This window comes from Marmota marmota, unplaced genomic scaffold, assembly GCF_001458135.2.
Source record: "Marmota marmota marmota unplaced genomic scaffold, marMar, whole genome shotgun sequence".
Lineage (NCBI taxonomy): Eukaryota > Metazoa > Chordata > Mammalia > Rodentia > Sciuridae > Marmota > Marmota marmota.
The window spans coordinates 80590128-80604716 of record NW_026000026.1 but is presented as its reverse complement, the minus strand read 5'-3'; the positions used below and the strand labels follow the sequence as shown (position 1 = coordinate 80604716).

Below are 14589 nucleotides of genomic sequence, written 5' to 3'. Positions count from 1 at the left end.
TTGGGATATGCACATTTTCACGTTAGGTAAATAATGCTAAACTCTTTCCCCAAACACTTGTATCAATTAATATCCTCCCCAGCAGTGTATGAGATTTCCTGTTGTTCCACATTCTAGACAAATTTGGTGAAGGAGTTGATCTCTATGTTGTTAGGCAGAAATTAATTGTACTTTAAAAAAATAACATGGTAAACCAATGATCTCAAGTCCTCTTACTGGAAAGACAGATGTGTCTCCACACTGTCTATCATTTATCAAGATCCTATATACACAGAACTCTTTCAAAGTTCTTGATTTTGGATCAATTGCCTATTTTTCTGTGAACCAATATAAATTATTTTAATCATATCATTTTACAATATTTCTTGATATGTAGTAGAGAAATACTTCCTATTTTTCATTTTGTTCAAAATTGTCCTGGTTATTCTTGGCTCTTTACGTTTTCCCGATTGTTTTATTAAAGTTTCATTTACACACTATATAATTTACCCTTTTGCGTCTATAGTTCTGCCACTTTTTTTTTTTTTGGTAGTGGGAATTGAACCAAGGGTTGCTTTATCACTGACCTACATCCCAGGCCTTTTGATATTTTATTTGGGGTCAGGGTCTCGCTAAGTTGCTGAGACTAGCCTTGAGTTAGTGATCCTCCTGCCTCAGTCTCCCAAATTTCTGAGATTACAGGTGTGCACCTCTGCACATGGCTATCAGTTCTGCTACTTTTGACAAAAATGTGTAGCTGTGTTATGTCATCACAATCCAGATATAGTTCCCTAACTAAAACAGTTCCCCTGTTGTGCTGGGGCTGCAGCTTAGTGGTAGAGAGCTTGCCTGTCCTACACAAGGGCCTGGGTTCAATGTACCAGCACTGCAAAGAAATAATTCCCCTGGGATTCTCTGAAGTCCACCCTTGTCTCTACCTCCAGCCCTTGGCGTCCAGTGGTCCTTTTTCTGACCCTTTTCCAAAAGGCCATATGAATGGAATCATGTAGTATGAAGTCTCTTGAATCTAGTTTCTTTCCTTTAGCATAAAGTATTTGATTTTCACCCATATTATTGTTTATATAAGAAGCTTGTTCATTTTATTGCTGAGAAGCATTTTATAGTATAGTTGTACCTAGTTTGCTTATCCATTCGACAGCTAGGGGACATGAGAATTGTTTCCAGATTGAGGAGATTACAAATAAAGCAACTATAAACATTTATTTTGAACAATAATTTTATTCCACAATTTGTCTGAAACAAATTTATTAAGAAACACCTCAAAAGAATGGAGAAAGGACAGAGGAACAGGGCAAGGGGGCGTATCCCAGGGGAGCAATCTCTGATGTCTTCTGCAGGTGGGAGCAGAGGAGACTCCTGATGGTCCAGGTAGATGCAGAAGTGCTCTGGGCTGGAACCCATGCAGAGACACCTGAGGTGGTTGGCACATCTTGTTCCTCTAGATGTTAAGAACAGAGCCATAAGGATCTTCTTTAGCATGTGTTTAAGAACTCTTATCCTCAATACCCTCAAAGTCACAAGATAAGAAAGATTTTCTTTCTTTCTTGTAGTAGTTGTATAATTTTACATTTTCGGTCATGAATCCACTTACAGATAATTTTTGAGTAGGCTTTAGTGCACAGATCAAGGATTTTCAAGCTTATTGGTTGTTTTTTATGTATATAGATATTCAATTGTTCCCACACACTCTTTTTTGGGAAAGACTGTCTTTTCTTCCTTGGATTATCTTTACACCTCCAGCAAGAAACAGTTGACACACACAGGATGGTCTGTTCCTGGGCTCCATGCTGCTCCGCTGCTGTGCATGTGTGTCCTTTCCCCAGGACCATGCAGCAGCTTTCTAGACTCCAGAACCCAATACAATCAGTCTTTCCAGTTTGTTCTTCTCTTCCAAAATAGTTTGGCTATTCTTGTTCTTTCATGTGTCTATAAAGAAATAAATGTAAACCAACTTGATACCACCACCCAAAATTTTTATTTTCTGCAGGAAATTTGATTGGAATTTTGTTGAATCTATAAACCAATGTGCAGAGAATTGACAGACTTAACAATATCAAGCTTTTCAATCCATAAACCTCAAGTATATCATACTATTATTTATTTAGTTCTTCAATTTTTTTCCTCAATGTTTTGTTCATTACATGCAGATGCTGCACATATTTAGTAAGATTTATGTCTAAGTATTTCATGGATTTTTTTAGTGTTATCATAAACAATACTATTTGGGGGGGGGGCAGGAAGTGGAGATTTAACCCAGTGATGTTCTAACACTGAGCTTAATCCCAGCCATTTTTACTTTTAATTGTGAGACAAGGTCTTGCTTAGTTGTCAAGGCTGGACTTGAACTTGCTATCCTCCCTCCTGAGTTGCTGGGATCACAGATATATACCACCATGCCTGTATTTAAAATGATACTTTACAAAGATACATTTAAGCTTTAATTTATTTTTATATATTGGTCTTGTAGCCTATGATCTTGCTAAACTTTTTTTTTAGTTCACGTATGTTTTATAGGAGTTTTGTTTTGGCATTTTCTATAAAGACAACCATTTCATCTCCAAATAGGAATGTTTTTTATTTCTTCCCTTCTTTTTAAATTTGTATGTCTTTTATTCCTTTTTCTTGCCCTGCTGTAGTATCTGGGATCCCCAGTACAACGTGGAACAGGAGAACAGACATCCTGCCCCTGCGTCTCATCTTAGGGGGAAAGCTTTCAGTCATTTGCCATCAAAAGTAATGCCAGCTGTATGCATTTCTGTATGCAAATGCCCTTTATCTCATTGAGTCATTTCCTACAGTCTCTAGTTTGTGGAGAGCTTTTATCAGAAATCGACATGTGTCAGTCATGTTTTCTTCACTGGGACAAAATTACGTAACATGAACAACTTAAGAGGAGGAGAGACCTGGGCTCATCAGCTCCGAGTTCTCAGATGGTCTGCTGGCTCCATTGCTGTGGGTCTATGAAGAGGCAGAGCATGATGGCAGAGAGGACATGGTGGGGCAGAATTGCTCAGCTCACTGAAGGCAGGAAGCAAAGAGAGAGAGGGGAGGGGGTTAGGGACAAGGAACAGACCCCATGGGCATGCCTCCAAGGACCCACTCCCTTTGCTCAGGGGCTACCTCTCACAGCCTGCACCTCTGAACATTGCTGCCCTGGGAACCAAGCCTTTCCCACAGGAGACTGGGGGCACAATCCAGATGCAAACCTAAGAGACATCAGTGTTGTCAAAACATTCATTCTGCATCTATTGTGATGCTCATATGTTTTTTCTTCATTCTGTTGATATGTAAATTACATTGCTTGATTTTTGCATGTTGAACCCAACTTTAATTCCTATAATAAATACCACTTGGACAGATGTGTTGAACTTTTTGTATGTTCCTGGATTGCATTTGTTAACATTTTGTTCAGAATATTTACAACCATGTTTGGGAAGGATCTTAGTGTATGACTTTATTTTCTTGTGAGGTCCTTGTGTGGGTATATGAGGACAGTGCTTGTTTCATACAATGAGCTGGGAAATTTTTTCCCCCTATTCTTTATTCTGAATGAAATTGTGTAAAATCCGTATTATCTGATTCTTGCTTGTGGGTATAATTTGCCAGCAAAGGCATCTCGTTCTATAAATTTATTTTTGTCTGTAAGTTGTGATTTGGGGGTTGAAACTGGGGTGCTCTATCACTGAGCTACACTCACAGTATTTTTCAGTTTTTATTTAGAGATAAAGTTTTGCTACATTGCCAAGGCTTTTCTTAAACTAAGCCTCAGCTTCCCCAGTCACTGGGATTTATGAAATGTACCCCACCATGCCTGGCTTTTGTGTTTATTAGAAGTGTTTTAACTAGAAGTTTAATTGTTTGAGGAAAATATACAGAACTGTTCTTGTTATCTAATTTTTCCTGAATGTGCTTTGGCAGTTTGTGTCTTTCAGTGATTTGTTCATTTGTCTAACTTGCTGAGTTTTTGGTCGTACACAAGTTTCTATGTGTCCCTTTTTATCCTTTATAGCCATTCTCTCATTCCTGATAGCTGTTTTTTGCTGTCCTGGGGATTGAACTCAGGGCCTTGAGCACAGTAGGCAAGCACTCTACCACTGAGCTACATCTCCAGCTCATTCCTGATATTTGTAATTTGTGTTTTTCGTGTTTGTTTTCTTGGTCAATTTTTATTGATTTTTTTTTCAATTAATAGGTTTTGGTTTTGTTGATTTTTTTCTTTAATTCTCTTGTTCTGGGTTTCATTGATTTCTGCTTTTTTCCCTTTCTTATGTTGCTTTTGGTTTAATTTGTTTTTGTAGTGCTGGTCTACTGGCACTGAATTCTCTGTTTCTATTTATTTAAAGTCTTTTCCCCTACTTTTTTGTTCATTTGGTTTTTTAAATGAAATGTAGTGACATTTAGTACATTTGCAATGTTGTACAATTATCACCTCTGTCTAGTTCCAAGATATTTTCATCACCCCTACAAAAAACCTCATAACCATTAAAACGTCACCTTTCATTTCCTTTCCCTGTAACCCCTGGAAATTTCTAGTTCACTATCTGTCTCTTAGATTTACATCTTCAGGGTATTCCATATAAACAGTATTATAGATATCTAATACCTTGTGTCTGGCTTCTTTAACAAAGCACAATGTTTTCAAAGTTCACAGATAATGCAGCAGGTGTCAGTACTTTATTGGTTTTTATGGTTAAGTAATATTCCATTGTACAGGTACACCACATTTTGTTTATCCATTTGTCAACAGTTTTCATCTCTTCCCTACTGTATATAGTGCTTCTTATGGTTTAGATATAAGTTTTCCCCCAAAAAGCTCATGTGTTAGACAATGCAGGAATGTTCAGAGGTGAAATGATTAGAATATGAGAGCTCTACCCTAATTGGTAGATCAATCCATTTTATGGATTAATAATTTAAATGGATGACTGGGTGGTAACTGTAGGCAGATGGGGCATGGCTGGAGGAGTTCACCTGGGGCATGCCCTTAGGAGTTGTATTTGTCCCTAGCTCATTGCTTTCTCTCCCTCTGCTTCCTGGCTTCCAGGAGCTGAGAAGGTTCCTTCCACCACACCATTCTGCCATGATGTTCTGTCTCATCTTGGGCCCAAAGCAATGGAATTGGCCAACAATGGACTGAGACCACTGAAACTGTGAGTCCCGAATAAACATTTTCTCCTCTAAGTTGTTCTTGTGAGATGTTCTGTTTACAGCAATGAAAACCTGACTAGCACAATGCTGCATTGAACATTCATCTGCAAACATTTGTTTGAGTCCCTTATGGTTACACTTAAGAGCAGAACTGCTGTGTCATATGGTAAATCTATGTTTAACCTTTTGACAAACCATCCAACCAATTACCACAGCAACTGCACTTTTTGACATTTCTACCAGCAATGCACAGTGTTCCAGCTTTTTTTCATATCTTCACCAATACTTGTTATTTTCTGATTTTTTAAAAATTATGGCCAACCTAGTAAATGTGATGCTATCTCTCATTGTGTTTTGGTTTGCAATTCCCTAGTGACTACTGATGTTTAGTATCTTTCCATGTAATGTTGATCATTTCTATGTCTTCTCTGGAGAAATGTCTATTCAAATTTTTGTCCATTTTTAAATTAAATTGACTTTTTGTTCTTGAATTGTAAAAGATGCTATCAGTTACATTCCATGCAATATCTATATAAAGAGATATACAATATAGAAGTATGTAGAGATATAAATAGATACAGATATAGATACACATATTCTGGATACTTAGCCTTTATTTTATTTTTTAATAAAAAGAGTCCCACAGCATTTATTTTCATCTAGTAATAACATAGGTCATCAAAACAATGTGAACTAATGCTTTAGAACCATATTCCAGGCAAAGGGCAGCTAAATTAAAAAAAAATTGTTGCTTTCTCTGTAATTTCTCACTTCATTGATCATTTCTAGTTGGAGACACTTTGTAGCAGAGTAATATCATCTCCTTTTAGCATGATCCGACCCAGCTGTTTTCTTGACTTTGTTTTAGAATGAATCTCTTCTGCATCATCTAATACAAGGTTCATGTATTCATCGAAACCAATAATACAGCCCTCTATCCGCATATTCACTTGCTCATAGAGCCACACCTGAATCCGGGATCTGTTTTGCAAGTATCTGAAGATGAGGTTAATGGGCTGCACCATCACCTTCTGGACCTTCTGGCCCTGGCCACGGTACGCCATGGTGGAATCTCACAAAGACCACACGAACCAGCACGTTACCTCAGAGAGCACTTAGTCTTTATTAGATATATGATTTCCAAATATTTTCTTCTGTCCTGTGTTATCTTTTCATTCTGTCAACAGTGTTATTTGATGTATATTCAACTTTGATAAAGTCTAATTTATCTATTTTTTTTTCTTTTCTTAGCTCCATGTTTGGTGATACAGCTAAGAAATCTACTAGTTCAAGGTCTTGAATATGATCTATGATTTATTCTAAGAGTTTTATAGTTTTATCTGTTATATTCATCCCTTTGTTTCTTTTTCAGTTAATTTTTCTATATGGTGCAAAGTAATGGTTGAATTTCATTTTTATTTTTATTTTTTGCATTTAAATGCACAGTATACTTAGTACCATTTATTGAAAGAAACATTCTTTTATCATTAAATGACCTTGCCACCCTTGTTGAGAATCAATTGACCATAGTTGCAAGGTTTGTTTTGTTTTTTACTCCCAATTTGATTCCAATGATCTTTATATTTGATTTTAGTTCAGTCTGGACAGTTTTGATTTCTGTGGTTTTGTAGTAAATTTGAAATTGGTAAATGGGACTCTTCTAATTTCGTTCTTATTTTTGAAGATTGTTTTGATATTCAGCCTCCCTTGAAATTCCATATGAATTTGAAAATTAGCTTTTCTATTGCAGCAAAAATGACTGGTGTGATTTTGACAGGTATTGCCTTGAATCTGTGAACTCGAAGAATCACATCTTGATGGTCAAAGAACTCTGCAGCTTTCCAGTCCTGACAGATTTCCAATCAAAGTTTCCTTAGTCATTCTTGCATTTTCACAACGCATTTTGAAAATTGTAATAAATGACAGCAGATGTAACTGAGAAGCGTCATGTTACCTCCCCCTTCCACCCCATTGGAGACCACTTGTGAGATAACAAGGAGCTGATTTCCTTCTGGTCACAGAAGAAAGTCCCTCTGTCCAACTGTGTATATTTGAAGCTCTGATTGCAAGTTGAGCTGCAAAAAAAGGAAAAAAAAATATCACCCTTGGTAGCTGCTTTGATGAGATTTGGGAATTTCCTCAGGATTGTGCAATCAAATCAAAATACAGAAGTATGTTGCATACATAGACCTATTCACATTTGCGATGATCACCCATTTCAAAAGTTTTGTTTTTTGTTTTTCTTTCTTTTGGGGGTACTGGTGATTGAGCCCAAGGGCACTTTGCCACTGAGCTTTATCTCCAGCCCTATTTTGTTTGGAGACTTTTTGCTAAATTGTTGAAGGTCTCATCAAGTTGTAGAGACTGGCCTTGAATTTATGATCCTCCTTCTTCAGCCTCCAGAGTAGCTGGGATTACAGGTGTGCTCCACTGTTCCTGGCACTCATTTCAAAAGTTTTGTTTTTATCAATATCTTCACTTACCTCCAGTTGACTTTAAGTAAATGCATTAAATTTGAATATAACCAGTAAACTGATAATAATAAACAGTCTCCTTTGAGCTTTATGTATATCTGGCTGAAAAATAAGCTTTAGTGTGAAAACATAGCAGTTGTGCGCTTGTCAAGTAAACATGACAGTGTTTAACTAAACCATCCTGACAGAGGTGGGGTCTCATTAGTCCTTGTGACAGTCCTTTGAGGGGGGTGTTGGTTCACAGATGGGGAAGGGGAGGCCCAAGGAGACTAAGTACCTTGCCTGCAGTCGGAGGCAGGAAGAGGACCCAGGTGTGTGAGGCGCTGACTCTCAGCTGTCATGCCCACGACCTTTCCCACATTCAACTTGTTTATTGGCCCCGGGGCCCTCATGGGAAGCCTGAGGGCCCCTGGGGCCTGTGCCCACGCACCCTCCCCTGCAGGCCCCATCTACATCATCACCGAGTACTGCCGCTATGGCGACCTGATGGACAACCTGCATCCAACGCATAGCTTCCTGCAGCACCCCTATATCATCCCCCTGCCTGACCCCAAACCAGAGGCTGCTGATGAGGGTCTGCTGGAGGGTTCCCCCAGCCTCGCCAGGTAGCCACCCTGGCTGGGACCTGAGGCTACAGGGTGCACAGAGTGTGGGTGTGTCTGCGTCAGGCTTGACCCAGCAGCCAGTTCCCTGGGGTGAAGACTTATTCCTACAGGTGAACAGAGGGCAGAACAGGGCTCTCTTGACCTTTGAGCCCTCAGGTGGGAGGGGCAGGCTGCATAGAAAAAGGATGGGCCGGGCTATCCAAAAGAGAGCTCCTTTCCTTGAGGGGAATCCCACAGTTGCCCTCTCTAGGCCCTGTCCTAGCCCCACGGGGAAGGAAGGAACCTACTGAGTGTCCCCAGCATGCTGAGGAGTGACCACCTGTGGGGTCCCAGCCAGCCTTAGGCTGTGCTCCATGCTTAGCACTGTGCCCAGGGGGCCCTGCAGCCTGGCTGTAGGAGGCAGAGGTGGCCCAAGGTCAACCCAGAATGCAGACTGGGAAGGAGACTCATGTGCTCTTCTGTCTTGGGTTGGGGTGAGGTTTCAGTCCAGGGAGGGCTTTGGAGGGAGGTCCCCTGGAGCCCGGACTTGATGTTCAGAGATCACCTGCCTCAGCTAGAGAGAGGGCTCCCTGGAGGCCAGAGCCACCCACCCCAAACAAGATCCAGCCCCAGGGGAGGTGGCAGGAGTCCTAGGCTGGGTTCTAACTCCAACTCTGCCACCATAAGCCCTGGGCAGGCTTTGTCCCTGTGACCCTCAGTTTCTCCACATGTGCTGACAGTGCACACAGGCCCCTGGGGACCCTGAAGGCCCTTTTCCTTCTGTCAATGAGACTAACATTCCAAGACCTGGGTAGACAGGACAGGATTCAGCCCAGANGTGAGGTAGGGCAATGACATGACCTCTCTGAGCTGCGCTTGTCTCCTGGCTCAGGCCTTATGGGGTCTTTAAAGGATTCAACGAGCAGAAGTGTGCAAAGCTGGGTTCAAGAAATCCCTCAGCGCCTGCTGTGGCCCAGCCCTCACCCACTTGCCTTCTTCCTCCAGCTCCACCCTGAATGAAGCCAACACCTCCTCTACCATCTCCTGTGACAGTCCTCTCGACCCCCAGGAAGAACCAGAACCCCTGCCCCAGCCCCAGGGGGAGTCCCAGATGGAACTGGAGCCACCAATGGATGCAGGCTGCCCTGGGCCTCGGGCCGAAGCAGAGGACAGCTTTCTGTAGGGGCTGGCCCCCACTCTGTGCCACCAGAAGCTCCCCTTCTGCCACCAGGCCACAGCCCCCGGGCCTGGCATCCTGTGAGCCATGCTGCTCCTGCCAGCTGTCCCATGTGGAAGGCTTCTGTCCCTGCCACACTGCTCCCCAAGCCCTGGGGCTGGCTCAGGAGGCCAGAGAACTGCAGGACCATGCCCAGCCTCTGCCTCAGGGAGGCCATGTGACTGAGCCACGGTCCCTCCCAGGGGACCCAGTTTCCCAGTGCACAAGATGAGACATTGAACTTGGTAGTTCACAGTCCACCTGGGAGTCTCCCTGGCTGACAAGGCTGGAATCTGGGGGAGCTTCCTGGGGGAGTGAGGGGGTCAGTAACCTCTCTCTGTTCAGCCAGCTGCCCCTCAAGGAGTCGCAGGCTTGTCCCCACACTTCCATCTGCCCAGGAGCTGGGGAAGAAACCCTGGCACCCCTGGCTCCTGGCTGAGCTGGAGCCTGCCCTGGCCAGTGTTGCTTCGCTCTGAAGCCACGTCCCCTGACATCAGTCTCTGCTTTCCCAGGCCCGAGCAGGTCTGGGCCAGCCATGCTTAATTAGTGCTGTAATTATTGCTGGGACTGAACCAAGTACAGCACTCCCCAGCCTGCAGACCCAGCCCAGGGCACTCGGGGCACACTGGCTGTGGACAGGGCCCATGTCTTCCAGGCCCCTTGTGTTCTGAGGCTTTTTCTCATGGTCTCTTGTTGCAGGCCCAGCGGATCCTGCATCTGTGACAAATGTGTTGATGTGCCATCATTATGTCCACATGTGTACACCAGTAGGTGGCCCTGACTCTGCATTGGACTTGCTGTGACCTTGGAGGAATCCCTTGCCCTCTCTGGGCCTGTTTTCCCCTTTGAAGAATGAGCAAGTTGGACTCATTCACTCTGAATGCCCTGTCAACACTAATATTCTGGAATATTCCTGGGGTTTGCATGCTTGTCCAGAGGAGGCAAGGTCAAGTACCCTAAACCACGTTCTTGAGGGGCTTTGGGGAGATTCCAGATGACACATGACACCCGGGCATTCAGGAACGTGACCCTTTCTCTGCCCCAAATGCAGCTGTGTGGACCTTGACTTGGAGTGACAGTCATTGCTCAGGAAAGTCCCCAGCAGCTGCTCCAGGGACACGGGAGGACCACGAGACCCCCTTGAGCACCCACGATGAACCCTGGAGGTATCCTGGGCAAGGGGGCAGGGAGGGAGGTCATTACCTCATGCAGCCCAACACTGCCCCCAAGGTATGTGCCACAGAGAGAATGGACAGTAAGGAAGACTGTGTCCCATGAAGGACAATAGCCTTAGGTCAGCACCCAGGAAAGGGGCACAAGAGGAGGGCACAAGAGGGGATTGCTTCCTTAACTGCCACCTGCCCCATCCTGGAGGCAGTACCTGGTGGAGTAGAGTCTTGTCACTGCCCAGGTCTGTTAGTGACACCTCACTGTCCTCAAACCAGTGGGCATTGGTGGTGCCAGGTCAGTGAGGGATTTGGCCTCTACCCTCAGGAGGGGAAGCGATGGCAAGGGGTTGAGGCAAGTTCAGCCCTCCTGGGCACAGTGCCTATGCTGGTGGTGTCTCCCAACCCCAGGGCTCCAGAGCGTCCCCCAAGGAAAGGAATCAATTCTTACTGTGTTACCAAAGGTATAATTACCTACATTTACAAGTAGTTTTAGGACTCACATTAACTCACATTTATACATCAAAAGCACTATTTTGTATGCAGTTCAGTTTTCCTATCTGTATTTTTCTCTTTTTAAAAAATTTTTTATTTGTTTTAATTAGTTATAGATGACAGTAGGATGCATTTATGCACTTTGATATACATAGATGGGGTATAATTTCTCATTTTTCTGAGTGTACATGTTGTAGAATCACATTGGTCATGCAGTCATATATACACATACAGTAATAATGTCTGTTTCGTTCTACTATCCTTCCTACTCCCACATCCCAACCTCTCCCCTCCCTTCACTTCCTTCTACCTAATCTAAGGTGACTCTATTCTTCTCTAGTGCCCCCCTCTATTGTGAATTAGCACCCACATATTAGAGAAAACATTTGGCCTTTGGTTTTGGGGGATTGGCTTATTTCACTAAGCATGATTTTTTTCATCTCCATCCATTTACCGGCAAATGCCATAATTTTATTCTTCTTTTAAGCTTAGTAATATTCCATTGAATATATATACCACATTTTCTTTATCCATTTATCCATCTACCTAGGTTGGTTCCATAGTTTAGCTATTGTGAATTGAGCTGCTATAAACATTGATGTGGCTGCATCACTGTAGTATGCTGATTTTCAGTCCTTTGGGTATAGACAAGAAATGGGATAACTGAATCAAATGGTGGTTCCATTCCATGTTTTCTGAGGAATCTCCATACTGCTTTCCATAGTGGTTGTACCAATTTGCAGTCCCACCAGAGTGTATGAATGTGCCTTTCCCCCCGCACCCTCGCCAACATTTGTTGTTGCCTGTATTCTTGATGATTGCCATTCTTACTGGAGCAAGATGAAATCTTAGCGTAGTTTTGTGTATTTTTTTAAAGGAGATATTTTCATATTACACTTGGTGCTTCCTCTCGTAGACGCTGTGGTCTTTCTTGGGTGTGGACCCTGTTCCTGGGGTGCTGGGTATGGATTGAGGGCCGTCAGAGCTCATCCCCTGACAGATTCCTTCAGCTCTGTTCTCTTTTCCCTCTTCTAAAAAAGGGATTTTCATTTCTCCCACCCCTTGCTAGTGGCTAGGTTTTCTTGACCTTGGCCTTGGATTCCCAGGTGTGAAGTGAGGAAGCTTCTCATTTCTGTTGTGCCTGAGCAGTTCTGGGTAGGAGAACATTGAGCCTACAGGCCTGCTCAGAGGCTCTAGCCCTGGGAGCCCAAACCCTTCCTGCCCCCCTTTTTCCCCACCATGTGCTCTGGCTTTGGCTACTAAGCTGGGGCACCCTCCTGCACGCCCTCCTCTCTGCCTGTGGGCCAGACAAGTCTGCTGTGGCTGGGGAGATGCATCGCCAGAGCCCGGATTCCAAGTCAGGGTGAGTCATGGTTGGGACCAGATAGGAGCAGAAGAGACAGAGCACACAAGGGCCCCAGACAGCAATGGGAAGAAGGTAGGGGAGAGAGGAAGGAAGGAGAGGCCAGGGGACGTCATGGAGCACCAGATTGTGGCTCTGAGGCAGAGTCTAGTCAGGTGGGACAGTGGAGAGCAGACCACAGGCCTCACTGTCTCAGCAGCTCAGTGGCTATGGGGCTAGCACAAGGTGGGAGTCCTGGTCCCTCTGGCCAGCTCAGTATTGGCCATCAGCTCCTCTTGGAGCCTGGGCCTGTTAGCCACTGGCTGTACACTACCAGGGGCAATATATCACTGAAGCAGGGGACAGATGCAAGGGTGCCAAGCCAGGCCAGGGGTGCCCTCTACCTGGGCTATTTGGGAGGATTCATTGAGGTAGACCCAGGTTTCAGCCTGACGCCGATCATTTGCTTGCTGTGTGTCTTCAAGCCATCACTGAGCAGAGAGATGGGCGTCTCTGCTTGGACCTGGGGGAAGGGTGCCTTGCTTTGGAGCTGCAGGTCTCCCTGGACTGTCTCCAGTAGACTGTGGCTGTGGCAAGTGGGCAGAGGACAGGACTGTGGCCAGCTCTGACTCATAGCCCTGCAGCCAACTCAGGGGCAGCTGAGTTGTGACAGGGAAACCCACCAGTGAGGGCCTGGACATACCAACCCCCACCCCTGGGGTCCTGCTCTACAGCGCACCCAAAACTCACGACCTCTTCTCTCCTGGCTGTGGCAGTAGTTGATTAAGGCAAAACTTGGATCTGCCTTGGAAAGAAAATAAACAACCCACATTCCAGAAGGGATTGTCTCTGCTCATGGGAAAGCCTGTTTGCAGGTCAGGAGACTCCAGGCCCCATCTCAGCCTGCTCCTCCTGGGACCTTGGGTGGGTCACACCACATCAGAGCCCAGTTCCCTTGTGGCTAATGGAAAAAAACAAGGCCACAGAGAGGAGGCAGGATGAAAGTCTGGCTGCCATCAGCCAGTAGGTGGTGCTCGGGGGCTGTCTGTGCTTCATTCATTTTTCTTATTTCCCCCTCATCAGTCCTAGGAACCTAGTACAGGTACAGATGAGAGAGGAGATTGCAAAACGACTTGCCCAGGATCATTTGGACAGTGTGTCTGGGTAGGGAGGGAGCCTGGGCCTGGTTGCCTTGCAGATTGAATCTCAGGGAGCTAAGGCGCCCACCCAAAGGGGCAGAGCCAGGGATACAGGGAGCCTGGCCTCCAAACCCTGTTTCCCACCACATGACCTCTCTGGTGCCACATGTCCCTAAAAGAAAGGTCAGGAAAGGCTCTTGAGAGGGAAGAGCCAGGTGAATTGAGGGCTGGGTGAAAATAAGAAAACATAGTTTGGGAGAGGGCTTGGACCTCGGGGCCCTGTGCAGAGCAGGTGCAGGGAGCTGAGGTGACCTGGGTCAGCCCCTGCCTGGTCCTGCCCAGGGGAGATGGGCGAGCTGGAATTTTCCTCCCAGACAGATGAGCCACTCGGACTACACATTGCTTCCACCACCCACTGTCCGCCTGGGTCCTTCTTCCTGGAAAAAGAGGGAAAGACTGAAAGAGTTTGTTCTGCTGGGCCCTGAGCTGCAGCCCAGGAGGGGCCTTCAGCCCCATTAATGTCCCTTCTCTGAATTAGGACCCTGTCTCTCCAAGGCCTCTGTGACCTGAGTTTATTCTCCAGTTTTACAATAATGAATTTATAACAGTGTCTACAGAACACATGCCCCAAACCCATTAGCAGAGTAGGTAACACAGAAAGAGAACACTTTCCTGTGTGTGTTTTTGTATTTTAGACTCTGGTAACATTGTAAATGGGTTCTTTCTTTAGTCAGCCACTCTGTGTGTAGGAATTTATGTTATGGAAATTCTGTTTAAATTGCTAATAGTTCAGTTTTATTTTTCTAGGTTCCCCTACTCATATGCATATTAATATTTGTATTTGCATGTAATTGAATTACAGTTTTTTTTAAAGAGGGGGAAGAGAGAGAGAATTTTTCAATATTTATTTCTAGTTCTCAGTGGACACAACATCTTTATTTTATTTTTATGTGATGCTAAGGATTGAAGCCAGCACCCCACGCATGCCAGGCGAGCGCGCTACCGCTTGAGCCACATCCCCAGCC

The 14589-nt window shown here is 44.6% G+C and overlaps 2 protein-coding genes across 2 annotated transcripts; one reads left to right on the top strand and one right to left on the bottom strand.

Moving 5' to 3' along the window:
- Positions 1 to 5803: 5803 nt before the first annotated feature.
- Positions 5804 to 6259, bottom strand: LOC107135704 (small nuclear ribonucleoprotein E-like). The gene has a single exon (XM_048811917.1). It carries the CDS (start codon positions 6210 to 6212, stop codon positions 5934 to 5936), a length of 279 nt encoding a protein of 92 aa, XP_048667874.1. The 5' UTR covers positions 6213 to 6259; the 3' UTR covers positions 5804 to 5933.
- A 1570-nt stretch (positions 6260 to 7829) lies between these two features.
- Positions 7830 to 10293, top strand: LOC107135698 (platelet-derived growth factor receptor beta-like). The gene is made up of 2 exons (XM_048811791.1): positions 7830 to 8227; positions 9212 to 10293. The coding sequence occupies exons 1-2, from the start codon at positions 7962 to 7964 to the stop codon at positions 9387 to 9389; spliced, it is 444 nt and encodes a 147-aa protein (XP_048667748.1). The 5' UTR covers positions 7830 to 7961; the 3' UTR covers positions 9390 to 10293.
- The last annotated feature ends 4296 nt before the right edge of the window (positions 10294 to 14589 follow it).

Bases quoted from the DNA above. Each gene is read 5' to 3' on its own strand.
- LOC107135704 (XM_048811917.1), bottom strand. From the start codon at position 6,212: ATGGCGTACCGTGGCCAGGGCCAGAAGGTCCAGAAGGTGATGGTGCAG.
- LOC107135698 (XM_048811791.1), top strand. From the start codon at position 7,962: ATGCCCACGACCTTTCCCACATTCAACTTGTTTATTGGCCCCGGGGCC. The intron at 8,228-9,211 runs GTAGCCACCCTG...TTCTTCCTCCAG, and splicing joins GGTTCCCCCAGCCTCGCCAG to CTCCACCCTGAATGAAGCCA.